This window comes from Calonectris borealis, chromosome 12 (assembly GCF_964195595.1).
Source record: "Calonectris borealis chromosome 12, bCalBor7.hap1.2, whole genome shotgun sequence".
NCBI classification, from domain to species: Eukaryota; Metazoa; Chordata; class Aves; order Procellariiformes; family Procellariidae; genus Calonectris; species Calonectris borealis.
Window position 1 is genome coordinate 1,289,629 of NC_134323.1, and position 13,580 is coordinate 1,303,208.

The following is a 13,580-nucleotide window of genomic DNA, read 5'->3' on the forward strand; positions in this document are numbered from 1 at the left end:
TATTGCAGCAGCGCTGCCTGTCCCTGCCTGCACGCACTGCTGCCGGCAGCGCGGGGCCGGGGGCTCGCCCTTCCCCCTGGTTGTGGCTGTACGGACGGGGCTGCCGTGCTGGACCACCCCCATCCTCACCCTCACCCTCACCATCACCACATCCTCATCCGCATCCCCATCCCCATCCCCATCCTCATCCCATCCCCATCCCATCCCCATCCTCATCCCCATCCCCATCCCCATCCCCATCCTCATCCCATCCCCATCCCCATCCTCATCCCATCCCCATCCCCATCCCCATCCCCATCCCCATCCTCATCCCATCCCCATCCTCATCCCCATCCCCATCCTCATCCCCATCCTCATCCCATCCCCATCCCCATCCCCATCCCCATCCCCATCCCCATCCTCATCCCATCCCCATCCTCATCCTCATCCCCATCCCCACCCGCATCCCCACCCCACCCCCATCCTCACGCCCACCCCCGGCTGGGGCGGGCTGTCCGGAAGGGAGGACGGCAGCCGCGGGAGGTGCCTCCCCAGCTCTGCAGCGGGAAGGTCCCCGCAGGGTGCCAGCTTGGGGCCGGCAGTGCCGTGTCCCCTCCAGAGGCACCCAACACCCACCGGCGCTGGGGGCACAGGCTTGCACCCAGCACGTGGGGTGCCACGGCTTGGGGCCGTCCTGGGGCTGGAAGAAGCAACTTTTGGCTAAGGCCACCCCTCCAAAACATCCCCAGGGTGCTGGGGACACGAGCTCGGCCAGGAGCTGGTCCTGCCTCCTCCAACCCCAGCACCTGCTCCAGGGATGGAGCTGGAGGTACCACCCAGCGCGGGCAGGATGCGGGCCATGGCAGAGCGAGAGCCTGGTGGGTCTGGGGGAAGACAAGAAGACAAACGGCTCTTCCCGAGGGAGAGGAGGTCTTTATTAACCCCGGCAGATGGGGAGGGACCGGGTGATGGTGAGGAACCGGGTGATGATGCAGGACCAGGTGATGGTGAGGAACCCGCGGTGCCAGGCTCGGAGCTGAGCCCAGCCCTCACCCTGAGGTCTGCGCCCCCCAGAAGCCCCCCTTGGCTCCCCATCGCATCGGGACCGCAGTCCGGACACAGCCCAGCTGCCAGTTCAGGAGGAGGGTGCTGTTGGACCCGGCTGTTGCGGGGGCACCTCCCTGGGGGCTGTCACAGCGCCACGGTGACAGAGGAAGGTGAGGGGCAGAAGACGACGCTGCGTCGGGGATGCTGACGTAGAGCACGCGCCCTTCTCGCCAGGTCCCAGCGCCAAGGGGTCCCCTCAGCCCCGTCCCCTGTTTGGGGGGGTCCTCCTGAGCCATGGTCCGGGCTTGGCACGGCACCGGCGTCCCCCTGAGCCATGGGCTCGGCACAGCAGCCAGCGCTGGCCGGTGCCCGGGGCTGCCGGCTCAGGGGTCCCGCTGCCACAGGGAGATGTGCTCCTGGGCTGTGACGGGATGCGGAGAGTCAGTGCCCCCCGCGCCAGGAAGGGGTCCGGGCAGGGCTGGCAGCAGGGCACAGACCCGGCAGAGCCAGGAGCCAGCACCACCGGGGCTCAGCACCCCCGGGAAGGTGCGGGAGGGCTCCCGGCCGCTCACTCACCGAACTGGCAGATGTACCGGTTTCGGGTCTTGCAGCGCTGGTCGTTCCAGTTGAAGGCAGCCGACGCTTGCATCTCCACGCAGTTCCCAAACCTGCGCCCCGGCAGGAGGGTGCTGAAGCCAGCCAGCGCGGTGGCACAGCGGTGACGCCGCGCAGAGGTCGGGTGTCCTCTGGATCCAGCGGGCACTTACCCCTGGTTGTCCGGCTGCCCGAAAGCGAAGCTGGTGAAGGAGGACGGCTCGCCCACGTCCCAGCGGAAGGAAGCCTTGGACGTCTTGTAGGTGAGACCTGGCGGAGCAGGAGACGGGGTGGCACATCCACCCGCAGCCTGGGCACCCCGCACCCTGCCCGCTGCCGTCACTCACCGATCCAGAAGTTCCCGGTCTCGAAATCGGTGTCTGTCACCCTGTTACCGGTCTCCAAGCGGCTGAGGTAGAAAGCCAGGATGTCCTGGACCTTCTGGTTTCCGATCTGGGCCAGCATCGCCCCTTTCTCCTGCGGAGTCAGCCCCAAACCCGTGGCCCAGACCCACGCCAGGCAGCGGAGAGATGCCCGGGGGGACAATGAGCACGGGTGGCATTTTTCAGCTGCAAAGAGATGGCCGGAGCGGCCCGGGGGCTCACCTGGCACTTGATTTTGGCCCCGTAGTAGGTGTCGGCCTCGGGGGACACCATGAAGCAGTCGCCGTCTATCCGCACGTCGCAGGCGTGGAAAGGGAACCGAATCTTCGCTGGGGACACAGGCAGGCGCAGGTGGGTCCCTGCGCCGGCAGAGCCGGGCCCACCGGAGGACCCTTAGCCCCGCGCCGGGGGTCCCTGCCTGCAGATCCCCGCTGCCGCCCCGAAGCAGCGCGGGCGGGCGCAGACTCACTGCCGCACTCGGCTCCGCCGTAGCCGACGTCGCAGAGGCAGGAGCACTCCTCCTTCCTGAACTTCCCGTGGAGGCACTGCCCGCTGCACCTCACTGCGGGCAAGGCGCTGCGTTAGCTGGCGGAGGGCTCGGCGGGGGCCTTGCGCTGCACTGCTAACGCATGCGAGGAGCTGACCTGGTGCACGCACGTGCTGCACCACTGCACGCAGGCAGGTACCGAGCAGACCATGAATGCTGTACCCACCATGCCCATGCATGCGCTGCACTGACCCTGTGCCTGCATGCACTGCACGCACATGCACTGCGCCAGCCATGCACTCGCATGCACTGCGCTGGACCTGTGCACACATGCACTGCACCGACACTGCACATGCATGCACTGTACTGTCCATGCACACGCATGCGCTGCACCTACCCTGTGCATGCATGCACTGACCTTGTGCATGCATGCACTACACCAGCCATGCAAACACACGCAGTGCACTGACCCTGCATGTGCATGCACTGTACTGTCCATGCACACACATGCACTGCACCAACCCTATGCATGCCTGCATTGCACTGGCCATGCACATGCATGCACTGCACCAACCCTGTGCACACATGCGCTGCACTGACACTGCACACACATGCACTGCACCCACCCTGTGCACGCATGCATTGCACAGGCCATGCACACGCATGCGCTGCACCAACCCTTTGCACGCATGCACTGCGCTGGCCATGCACATGCATCCCCAGAGGCGAGGGGAGGCAGGGGTTGTGCGGGTGCCCCTCTCACCTTGGCAGTACCTGCCCGTGTAGCCGGGGGGACAGGCGCACTGGCAGCTGCTCATGTCGAGGCGCCCGCTGTTCCTGCAGCTCATGCGACAGGGGTTCCTGGGCACCTCTGGGCGCAGCAGAGAGGCGGCGCGGGCGTCAAGGGCTGCGGCATGGCCGGGGGGCCGCGCAGGGGCCGGGGGGCCGGCGGGGACTCACCGCAGAGCCCGCCACCGTGGTCCCAGGACTTGAAGCAGCCGGAGAGGCCGGCGGTGCAGAGGGAGCACCAGGGCCCCTGCTTGTAGGGCAGGACGGGCGTCCCCGCCACCTCCCAGTTGCCCCTGTGCCCGCAGGCAGCTGGAGGTGGTGGCCCCGCCTGGCCCAGCCCCCTGCCCCGCCCACACAGCCAAGCCACACCCCTTTCTGGGGCAAGGCCCCGCCCACACCGCCGAGCCCCATCCACTTCCAAAGCACAGCCCCGCCTGCATTTCTCAGCCACGCCCACTTCCAGGGCTCAACCCCGCCCACATTTCCCAGCCACGCCCACTTACAGGGCTCAGCCCCGCCCACAGCGCACAGCCCCACCCGCTGCCAGCGCAAGGCCACACCCACATTCCCAGCCTCCACGGCAAGGCTCCGCCCCCACGCCCTCACCATGCACCCACATAGGCCAGCCCCCACCCCCTCGGACACACCCCTGTAGAAACCCCGCCCACACCGGGGGGAGGGCTTCTCCCAGCCCCGCCCACCCCAGGGCCATCAGTTCCCCTTGACACCCCACCCACACTTCCCAGCCCCGCCCACTCATGCCAAAACCCCACCCCCCCGCGCTGAGCCCCACCCCTTCCCGCTCAGGCCCCGCCCCCGGCAGCCCCTTACCCCGGGGAGTAGGCGCAGGCGAAGGCCTCGCGGGGGCCATGGCCGCCGGTGCAGAGGTGCCGGCCGCAGCCCAGCCGCCCCGCCGTGGCCCACACCAGCTGCGAGAGAGTGTCTGTCACCCCGGTCCCCGGACCCCCCCCGGGTCCCCCATGTCCCCCCCCTACCCCCCCGTGTGCCCACCTGGGTGTAATGGCGGCAGGTGGCATTGCTGGCGCAGCGCCCCGTCCCGTAGTCGTAGCGTTGGCCCTCGGCGAACCAGCGCTCCAGCACGGCCCCGAAGCCCCCGGCGCCCGCCGGCAGCAGGGCCTCGCTCCAGCCCAGCTGCGGGGCCGGCGGCGGAGCGGGGCCCTCCAGGCAGCCGGCCGCCCGCGCCCCCGCCAGCCGCCCCAGCTCCTCGCTCCACTCCTGCGGGAGCGCGGCCAGCGCCGTGAGCCACTGAGGGTCCCCAGCTCCGACGGGGGGATGCTGGGGACAGTGGGGAACCGCCCAGGGGGTGTTTGGGGACCATCAAGGGGGTCTGTCCAGGGAATGATTGGGGAACATGGGGGATGCTGCAAGGGACCCCAGGGGACCAGCCCTGCCCTGGGTGTGTGCAGGTGTGGGGTGATCGGGGGACATCGAGGGGCATCACAGGACACGGGGGACACCCCAGGGGACCAGCCCTGCCCTGGGTGTGTGCAGGTGTGGGGTGATCGGGGGACATCAAGGAGCATCACAGGACACAGGGGACACCCCAGGGGACCAGCCCAGCCCTTGGTGTGCACAGGTGGGTGGTGGTTGGGGGTATCCAGGGCTATCATGGGGAATGGGGGACCCCACAGGGGACCCCAAGGGATCAGCCTTGTCCTTGGTGTGCACAGGTGTGGGGTGATCAGGGGGGACATCAAGGAGCATCACAGGACATGGGGGACACTCCAGGGGACCAGCACTGACCTTGGTGTATGCAGCTGTGGGATAACTGGGAGACATCGAGGGCCATCATAGGACGTGGGGGACCCCACACGGGACCCCAGGGAACCAGCCTTGTCTTTGGTGTGTGCGGTGTGGGGCGATCAGGGGACATCAAGGAGCACCACAGGACATGGGGACACCCCAGGGGACCAGCCCAGCCCTTGGTGCGTGCAGGTGTGAGGTGATCGGGGGACATCGAGGGGCATCACAGGATGTGGGGGACACCCCAGGGGACCAGCCCTGCCCTTGGTGTGCACAGGTGTGGGGTCATCAGGGGACACCAAGGGCCATCATGGGGCAGGGAGGACCCCATGGAGAGGTCCCCAAGGGACCAGCCCTGCCCTTGGTGTTTGCTGGGTCTATCAGTGCCGGTGGCACGTCCTTCCCCAGGGGCCCCATGCCGGCCAGCTCTTCTGCTTCATTAGCTTGTTAACGAACTACCGTGTGGCACCCATGGGAGGTGGATGGGACATCCAAGGTGGGGGGGGGGACCCAAGGCGGGGGGACTCACCAGCTTCTGCATGTTGGCGGCAGGGGGCTGCACTTTGCTCCTCAGCTTGTTGTGCAGCGAGAGCACCAGGAAGGTCTCCTTCATGCTGAGAGCTGGGGGGGGACAGCAGGGGATGGGGCCAAGGGGGCCGTGGGGTGTGGGTGCCTTCCCCGTATCCCCGGCAGCGGCCGGACCCTTCCCCCCACGGCCCCCCGAAGGGTCCGGCCGCCGCCGGGGATACGGGGAAGGCACCCGGGTCTCCATGGAGACTCGAGGGGAGAGAAGAAAGCGCTTTTGGGCTGGGAGTACAAAAGGGGCAGGGGCCGGGGGGGGTCCAGCCCACTGAGCCCCCGTCTCGCATGGGTGGGCTGAGACCGCCAGGAATGTAGCCGTCCCCCCACCCCTGCCTCTGTCCTGCCAGCACCCAGACCCCACCGAGCTGGCCCCATCGCTAGCCCCCCCATCACCAGCCCCATGCCCCCCATCCCATCACCAGCCCCAGACTCTCCCCAGCCCCACTGCATCACCAGCTCCATCCCATCACCAGCTTCAGCCCCCCCCAGCCCCATCCCCACCAGCTCCATCCCATCCCCATCCTCGGCCCCTCCATCCCCACCCCATCACCAGCTCCATCCCATCACCAGCTTCAGCCCCCCCCAGTCCCATCCCATCACCAGCTCCATCCCATCCCCATCCTCGGCCCCTCCATCCCCACCCCATCCCCAGCCTCAGCCCCCCCCAGCCCCATCCCATCACCAGCCCCATGCCCCCCCCTCCCAGCCCCATCCCATTCCATCCCCAGCCCCATCCCATCACCAGCCCCATGCCCCCCCTCCCAGTCCCATCCCACCCCATTCCATCCCCAGCCCCCATGACCCACTGAGACCCCCCCCCCCCATTGCCATCCCTGGGTGCTCATCACCCACCCAGCCCCCTGCCTGCCTGGCCTGGCCCCAGGGGACAGCGCTCAGGGTGCACCCACCCTCCAAACCAGCTGCCCCCCAGCCCTGCTGCCAGCAGCAGACCCCCCCCCCAGCCCCTCTTCGAATTACCTCCCGGAGCCAGCACGGAAAACTTCTCCGGAGCATCCGACCCCGTCTCACCCACCCTCCACGCCAGGAGGTTGCAAACCAGCAGCACCAAGAGCTTCATGCCTGGGGTGGGGGGAAACCAGACCCCCACGGCTCCAGAGGGAGAATTCGGGAGAGACGAGCCCTGGCGTCGGGGCGAGCTCGGCCGCGCGCTCCTGCGCGCTTGTGCGTGCTGGTGTGTGTGTCTGGTTGCAGGATTTGATCCTATTCAGGACTCCAGACAGGCACCGCTGGGCAGCTCGAACAAAAGCTTGACGGGTGAGTAATGGCTCTGTCAAAACAGTTGCTCGCTGGCGCGAACACGGCAGACAACTCCCGGGGCCCCGGGCTGCAGACCCGCCGGGATACCCCGCAGCGGGGTCGGCCCCCCGTGCTCTGCTCCAGCCCTGCCGCCGAGCTGGGGTTGGGATGGGAAGGCAGGCAGGAGCGGGGGTCCCAAGCGACACCCACTTTGGGGTGCTGGGAGGTTGGATGCCAAAGGGCTGGGGGCAGCTCAGGCGGCTCCCGCCGCCGGCTTTGCTCCTGCCCCATGAATTAAACATGCCGGGGAGGTAACGCACACCATCACGGGCACCAAGCCAAATACCCGCTCCGGCGAGCTGGGCAGCATGGTTACGGGGTGGGAGGATGCGAGGGCTGGGGGCCGGCGGCGGGAGGGATGGCGGGTTCGGGGGGGGCACGTCTCAGCAGGCGCTCAGGGTCGGGCAGGGGTCCTGGAGCCCACGCTGCTCGGGGGGCTCAGTAGCAACCCCGATGGCTCTGCCCCAGGTGCGTGGGCTTCAGACATCCCCGCTCGGGGGTGGCTGGGGGACAGGCACATGCTGCCATGCCCCCTCCTCTGGGCTGTCAGGGGCGGGAGGGACTGGGAGCATCCCACCCACCAGCTATGGGGGCTGAGCTGGGTGTCAGCAGAAATCCAGCTCTGAATGCCTTCAGTTCCCTCGCCCTAACCCTGGCCTGAACCCCGGCCCTAATGCTAATGCCAACCCCAAGCCCCATCCAAACCCTCCTGTTCATTTGGACCCAAACCCTTGGCACCAGTCCTAAACCTAACCCTATCCCTAGCACAAAACCTGACCTTAGCCCTAACCGTGAATCTAATGCTAATCCCAACCCTAACCCTAATGCTAACCTCAACCTTAATCCTAACCCTAATGTTAACCCGAACTCTAACCCTTACCCTAATGCTAAGCCTAACTCTAACCCTAACTCTAATGCTAACCTCAATCCTAACCCTAATGCTGACCCTAAAATTAACCCTGACCCTAATGTTAATGCCGACCCTAACGCCAACCTGCACCCCAACTCCAGGCTGCAGCAGAGCCCTGGGTCCCGCTTTAAGCTCCCGCCGTGGCTGAGCTCACCCCAGCAAAGCCGTGCCGAGGCCGGTGAGTCCGCGGCGCTGCCGGGCTGCCCTCCTCGGCAGCCCCAGCCCCACCGGAGTCGGACCCCGGCGCCAACCCGAAATCCATCCCTTGTCCCAGGAGACTTTCCCACGCTTAGCAAACACACGGGATTATCCTCGTCCTGCACCCCCGCGTGCCGGGGAGCCCCGGAGCCGTGGCTGGCCATGGGGGGAGCCCGGCACCGCCGGTACCGCGGCAAGTGCCGTGACAGCCACCGCCTGGCCCCGGCATCTGCTGGCCCTGTGACATGAAAGGCCCCAAAGCCTCTGATGTGCGGAGAGGGAAGGGAAGGGAGAGGCTGGCGCCAGTGCCAAGGGGAAATTTTCCTACGGCTCAGCCTCGGCCAGGGGAAAAACCAACAAACACACGGGCACGCGCCGTGGATAAATCCCAGCGAGCAGAGGAGCGCGGCTGCGAGCCAGCAGGGCAGAAACGGCCGGCCGGCGTCTCGTCCCTGCAGCTGCGTGGCCAGAGCCAGCCCCGGCGCGATGCTCCTGGTCCCGCTGCCAGCCTGGCTGGCCCTGGGCATCCTGCAGCTGCCCCTCGGCAGCACCCAGGTGAGGACCCTCACGGCCCCCCCTCCAGCCCCCTTGCAGACCCCTCAGCACCCACCTGGCACACCCCAGCGTGCCGTCACTGCCCTGGGGTGGGGGGTACAGCACGGCCACGGTGCCCGCAGGGCTGCCCAGGGCCAGGGGGGGACGGTGGTGGGGTTTTCCCCTGCAGCAGTGAGATGCTAAACCCACCCGGGGCATCCGAGCCGCTCCTCAGCATCCAAGTGCCAGGGCAGGACCGGGCTGAGGGGCTGAGGCTGGAGCAGACACGGAGGCAGGGGCAGACCCCGCACTGGGATGGGAGGAAGGGGGTCCTGGGCATGCAAACCAACCCCAAATATGCTACCTGTTTAGGAGGGCCCCCCTGGGCTGCGGCAGGGTGGCGGGGGAGCCCGGCGGGTGATGGGGATGTCCTTGCGTCCCCCCAGGAGTGCCTGAGCCAGCAGCAGGCGCTCAGCGCGGTGCGGCAGATGCAGAAGCTGCTGGCGGCACAGGAGGCTGCCCACCTGCGGGGCACGCGCGGTCTCCGGCAGCAGCTCTCCGTCCTCCAGAGCCGCCTCCAGAGACAGGCCACCAAACACAACGGTAACCCTGGCCAGGTCACCGCCACGGGGGTGACATCCCCACGGGGCCAGCTTGGACCCCCGGGCCCCCCAGCGAGCAGCCTGGGCAAGGGACCCCCAGCTCCTCACCGGGGCTGGCGTCGGCTCCAGCCTGGCGATGTCCGTCCTCACCCGTGTCTGTCTGTCCGCAGAGACCTGTCCGCAGCCGGCAGTGCCCCTGAACGGACGGATGCTGGGCCGGAGCGTGCGGGTGGGCCATGACGTTCACTTCGTCTGCGACGCCGGCTTCCGGCTGGTGGGCTCGGAGACGCGCGCCTGCCGGCACGACCGCACGTGGAGCGGCACCCAGCCCTTCTGCAGAAGTGAAGTGGAGTGGGGTCGGGGTGCCGTGGGCTCAGCCCTGCCTGGGGGCTCCTCCGTCAGCCCGAGCCGCGGGGTCCCATCGCTTTGCTCCCCTGGCTGCAGGGAGAGCAGCCCAGAGGCTGCAGCAATGGGCAGCGAGGCTGGGAAGCAGGATGGGGTGGGGATGCGCTTCTCCAGCTGATGTTCATGAGCTCCTTCTCCCTAGGTATTGATGACTGCTCCAGCAACCCGTGTGCCAACAGCGGGACCTGCGTGGATGGCAACCAGAGCTACACGTGCCTCTGTCCCCAGGGCTGGTCAGGCCCCAGCTGCCAGAGCCCCACGTCCGCCTGTAGGTGCTCGGGTTTGGGCTGCGGAGAACGGGGATGCTCATGGGGACAGCACCCAGCCACGCTGCGCCCGTCTCCCCCTTCCCTGGCAGTCCCCCGGGACCTCAGCCCCCACCCATCTCCCCGTGCCCCCCACCCCAGCAGTGACACCCGCTCCCTTCTGCAGACTGGGTGACGCTGAGCAATGCCTCCTTCAGCCGCCAGCCCCGCTGTGCCGAGGGCCGCCCGGGCTCCCGGCGCTGCAGCTGCGATGCCGGCTTCCAGATGCGAGCCGGCGGTGTGTGCCATGGTAAAAGGGTGGTGAGGATGGCGGGGGGGGGGGAAACTGAGGCTTGGCATTGACGGGAGCCTCAGCCATGCCCCGCCTGTCCCCCCAGACATCGACGAGTGCCAGCTCTTCCAGTCCAGCCCCCAGACCCGGCTTTGCCTCCATGACTGCATCAACCTCCCCGGCTCCTACCGCTGCCTCTGCCCCCCCGGCTACCTGCTCCATGCCGACCGCAACGCCTGCGAGGGTAAGAGCGACGGGTGCAGGGCAGGGAGCATCCCACGGGACCAGGGGTGCGGCGGGGAGCAGCAAGGACAGCCCTGCTCACCCCGTGTCACCACCCCAGATGTGAACGAGTGCGCCGGGAAGCAGCACAACTGCACCCAGGGCGACCTTTGCATCAACACCTTCGGGGGCCATCGCTGCGTGCGCCCCAAGTGCCCCCCGCCGCGCCACAACACCAGCTACGTCAAGACCTCTGCCTTGTGAGTACCGTGCATGGCTCGGGCTGCATCGTGCTCTTTACCCCAGGTGATGGGTCCTGCGGTGCCCTGGGGACCATGTCATGTCACCCAGCGGCAGCAAGGAGAGTGCCAGCCAGTGCTGGTAGCAAACTGCCACGCGGGGTGCCCGGGTGTGCTCGGCACGCTCCCCAATGGTCTCAGGATGCCTGTGGCTGGGGGTGCAGGTGGGAGCACCCCAATACATGGTGGCTTTATCCAGGACCCCAACCTCCCAGAGCCTGGGGGGAACGACACCATTTCCCCTCCGCTGCACATCCACGCGGTGCCATCGGCTGCCATCGAGCAGGCAAAACCCCCCTGGTCCCACTCTTGAGACTAAATCGCTTTGTGGCTGAGCTCAAGTGGAGCATCCCTGCTCCGGACAAGTTCCTCTGCGGGAGGCACATCTGAGCCTGGCTCCATCCCTGGCTGGGACTGTAGTACTCCCGGTCCCAGCCTCGGAGCGTGACCCAGAGCTGCGTCCCTGCGAGGCATGGCGTTTGCCTGGCAGAGGCAGGGATGGAACAGAGATCCGATGCCGGGCACACTCGGATGTGGCTGTCTTGGGTTGCTCTGCCACAGGACCGGCAGTGGGGCTGGAGATGCTGCCTGCGGCATGGGCTAGGCTTGTTCGCAAGGATGCGGGCAGCTCCCTGAGAGCCAAACCACGGCACTGAGCGGTCGTACCCCTTCTCTCCCGGCAGCCAGTGCGAGAGGAACCCCTGCCCCATGGAGAGCCGAGCCTGCCGCCTGGCCGCCACCTCCATCTCCTTCCACTACCTGCCACTGCAGGCCAACCGCACTGTGCCCCGCGTCCTCTTCAAGATGTCCACCACCCGCTTCGTGGGCGACAGCCTGCGCTTCACCATCATGGGCGGCCGGGGCCAGGGCGTCTTCGCCGTGCGGCGCTCCGACCGGCAGACGGGAGAGCTGGTGCTCACCAGCCCCGTGGCAGGGCCAGCCACGCTGGAGGTGGAGCTGGAGATGAGCGAGTTCTCCCGCAAGGTCCTCCTGGGCAAGCACATCTTCAAAGTCACAGTCTTTGTGTCCCCATATGAGTTTTGATCCCCTTCGGAGGCGGGTGTGGGGCCAAGCCAGGGTCTCTCCTGGGGAATGATGGAGCGGGTTCAGCTCAGTGGTCCCAGTTCTTGTCCCACTGGAGACACCCCTCTCCCGAAATGCTTGCTCATGGCTGGTAAGGCAAAGCCACCCCAGCAAAAATGGTGCCCGTCGCAAAGGCTGCAAGGAAAACCCTGCGGGCAATGGGGGGACCAGCCTGGGGGTGCCTGCTTCTGGCAGCCCCCCTCCTCTCTGCCTGCACGGCACATGGACGGGCACGGCAGAGCGAGCCGACGGCACGAGTGCAGGTCTGGCTCCTTGTATCTTGTAACTTCTAAATAAAAGAAAAGCGGCTGTAGGAAGGGTGTCCTCCTTGCTCTATGCCTGCAGCGTGGGAGCAGCCCCGTGCTCCTGGGGCAAGGCTCCTGGGGAGAACTGGGGGCTGTGGTAACAGCAGGGTCCCCTTGCAGATCTTGGGGTGCCAGTAGAGCTGTCAAGCCCACCCAGGATCACGCACTGTCCATGTCCCTCCCAGCACCACTGTTCCCGGGGGCCACGCTGAAGAGCCCCCCAGTGCAGGACTGGGAGATGGGCTGAACATGCTGCCCTGCCCGTCCTGCAGAGCCAAGGCTTGTCCCCAGCCCCATTGGCAGGCGCCAAGAAAGCGCAGCGGGGCTCCCTGGCACCAGGTGAGCAGGGGACAGCAACCGGGGGCCGTGCTTCTTCGCGGCCATGAGATTTCCCTCTGCAACAGCTCTGACAGGAGCCAACCGGACGGGCGGTCAAAGCTGCAGCTCGGCAGCTCGCCGAGCGCTTGAGCTGTTCCCCTGCTCCCGACTCGAGGAGGGTGGGCAGCGAGGACAAAAGACGTAGCCCCCCACGCTCCTTCGGCAGCCCTTGCCACCGCCAGCACGGCCAGACCCCTGCGCAAGGAGAGCTGCCAGAGGTTGAAAAGGTGACGAGGGCCTTTGGGGACAGCAAGCGAAGGACATGCTGCCCCCGGGACACCCTTCCCTCCGCACACAGAAGCCTTCTTAGGTGAGTGTCTGGCCGGCCCGTGCCGGTGCCCCTTGCACAAAGCAGCCGCTGTGCACAGACCGCAGGCGGCTCATAAAGACCTCCTTATGCACCCGTGGCCGGCACTGCCACCAGCTCTGCTCGCCAGCTCCTGGGGCTCGGCACGGCCGCTTTGCTGGAGGAGGGGGAAAAGCCTCCCCGGGGGCAGCAGAGCTGTGGGCTGGGCCGTGCTGCGTCACGAAAATCCGCAGCTGGCCTGTGCCAACCGAGGAGAGAGGCTGGGACGCAAAGCAGAGAATTACAAGGGTAAATATTTATTCCTGCACACGAGGCGTCCCAGCCAAACTGGGCACCTCAAATGTGGTTTTGCACAGGTTTCTTATACCCTTCAAACCTACCAAACAGAATCAGATATAGGAAGATCATGTGAGCCAAATATTAAGTTTCTACATTCTGCATATTACCAAATAAATCTAAAAAAACCACCTGCAAAAAACTTTCACATCCATTCCTACATCTATTCTAAGGTGTTCTAGCAATTGATGCTCCAAGTGCAGTTGAAAACGGCCCAGTCACACGTTTACATTGGTAAATCACAGTGACATGAAGGTTTTAGGTTGATTCAAACCTTCAGGTACAACACGACTTGACTGATCACTAACACCCACACGACTGATTACTAATCACAGTAAAACTTTGCAAAACAACAATATTTTTCCAGCATTCTTGCTGCTTGCCTATTGATCCAGACGTCCCCGGAGTTACTGATCTACGATGCCAGACGACGCTGGGAGGGTTTCAAAGCCGTGTCAGGGGGGCTGCCAGGCCAGCGTTGGGTATCCTTTATCCTTCACCTCTACGCTTCCGCGAAGCAAA

At 66.2% G+C, this 13,580-nt stretch overlaps 2 protein-coding genes across 2 annotated transcripts; one reads left to right on the forward strand and one right to left on the reverse strand.

Annotated features, from left to right (window-relative positions):
• Window positions 1–987: 987 nt before the first annotated feature.
• Window positions 988–6,718, reverse strand: LOC142087109 (C-type lectin domain family 18 member A-like). The gene is made up of 12 exons (XM_075160897.1): window positions 6,604–6,718; window positions 5,573–5,664; window positions 4,291–4,515; window positions 4,111–4,208; window positions 3,451–3,572; window positions 3,254–3,361; window positions 2,473–2,565; window positions 2,226–2,332; window positions 1,968–2,097; window positions 1,794–1,890; window positions 1,603–1,694; window positions 988–1,447 (listed from the first exon to the last, which is right to left on the reverse strand). The coding sequence occupies exons 1-12, from the start codon at window positions 6,701–6,703 to the stop codon at window positions 1,410–1,412; spliced, it is 1,302 nt and encodes a 433-aa protein (XP_075016998.1). The 5' UTR covers window positions 6,704–6,718; the 3' UTR covers window positions 988–1,409.
• Window positions 6,719–8,329: 1,611 nt separating this feature from the next.
• On the forward strand, window positions 8,330–13,511 carry LOC142087106 (fibulin-7-like). The gene is made up of 8 exons (XM_075160894.1): window positions 8,330–8,605; window positions 9,031–9,187; window positions 9,357–9,527; window positions 9,734–9,859; window positions 10,024–10,146; window positions 10,235–10,372; window positions 10,472–10,610; window positions 11,333–13,511. The coding sequence occupies exons 1-8, from the start codon at window positions 8,537–8,539 to the stop codon at window positions 11,691–11,693; spliced, it is 1,284 nt and encodes a 427-aa protein (XP_075016995.1). The 5' UTR covers window positions 8,330–8,536; the 3' UTR covers window positions 11,694–13,511.
• Window positions 13,512–13,580: the final 69 nt, after the last annotated feature.

Bases quoted from the DNA above. Each gene is read 5' to 3' on its own strand.
- LOC142087109 (XM_075160897.1), bottom strand. From the start codon at position 6,703: ATGAAGCTCTTGGTGCTGCTGGTTTGCAACCTCCTGGCGTGGAGGGTG. The intron at 4,516-5,572 runs GTGAGTCCCCCC...GCGCTCCCGCAG, and splicing joins CCGCCAACATGCAGAAGCTG to GAGTGGAGCGAGGAGCTGGG. The intron at 1,891-1,967 runs GTGAGTGACGGC...CTGCTCCGCCAG, and splicing joins GACCGGGAACTTCTGGATCG to GTCTCACCTACAAGACGTCC.
- LOC142087106 (XM_075160894.1), top strand. From the start codon at position 8,537: ATGCTCCTGGTCCCGCTGCCAGCCTGGCTGGCCCTGGGCATCCTGCAG. The intron at 10,373-10,471 runs GTAAGAGCGACG...TCACCACCCCAG, and splicing joins CGACCGCAACGCCTGCGAGG to ATGTGAACGAGTGCGCCGGG. The intron at 10,611-11,332 runs GTGAGTACCGTG...CTCTCCCGGCAG, and splicing joins TACGTCAAGACCTCTGCCTT to CCAGTGCGAGAGGAACCCCT.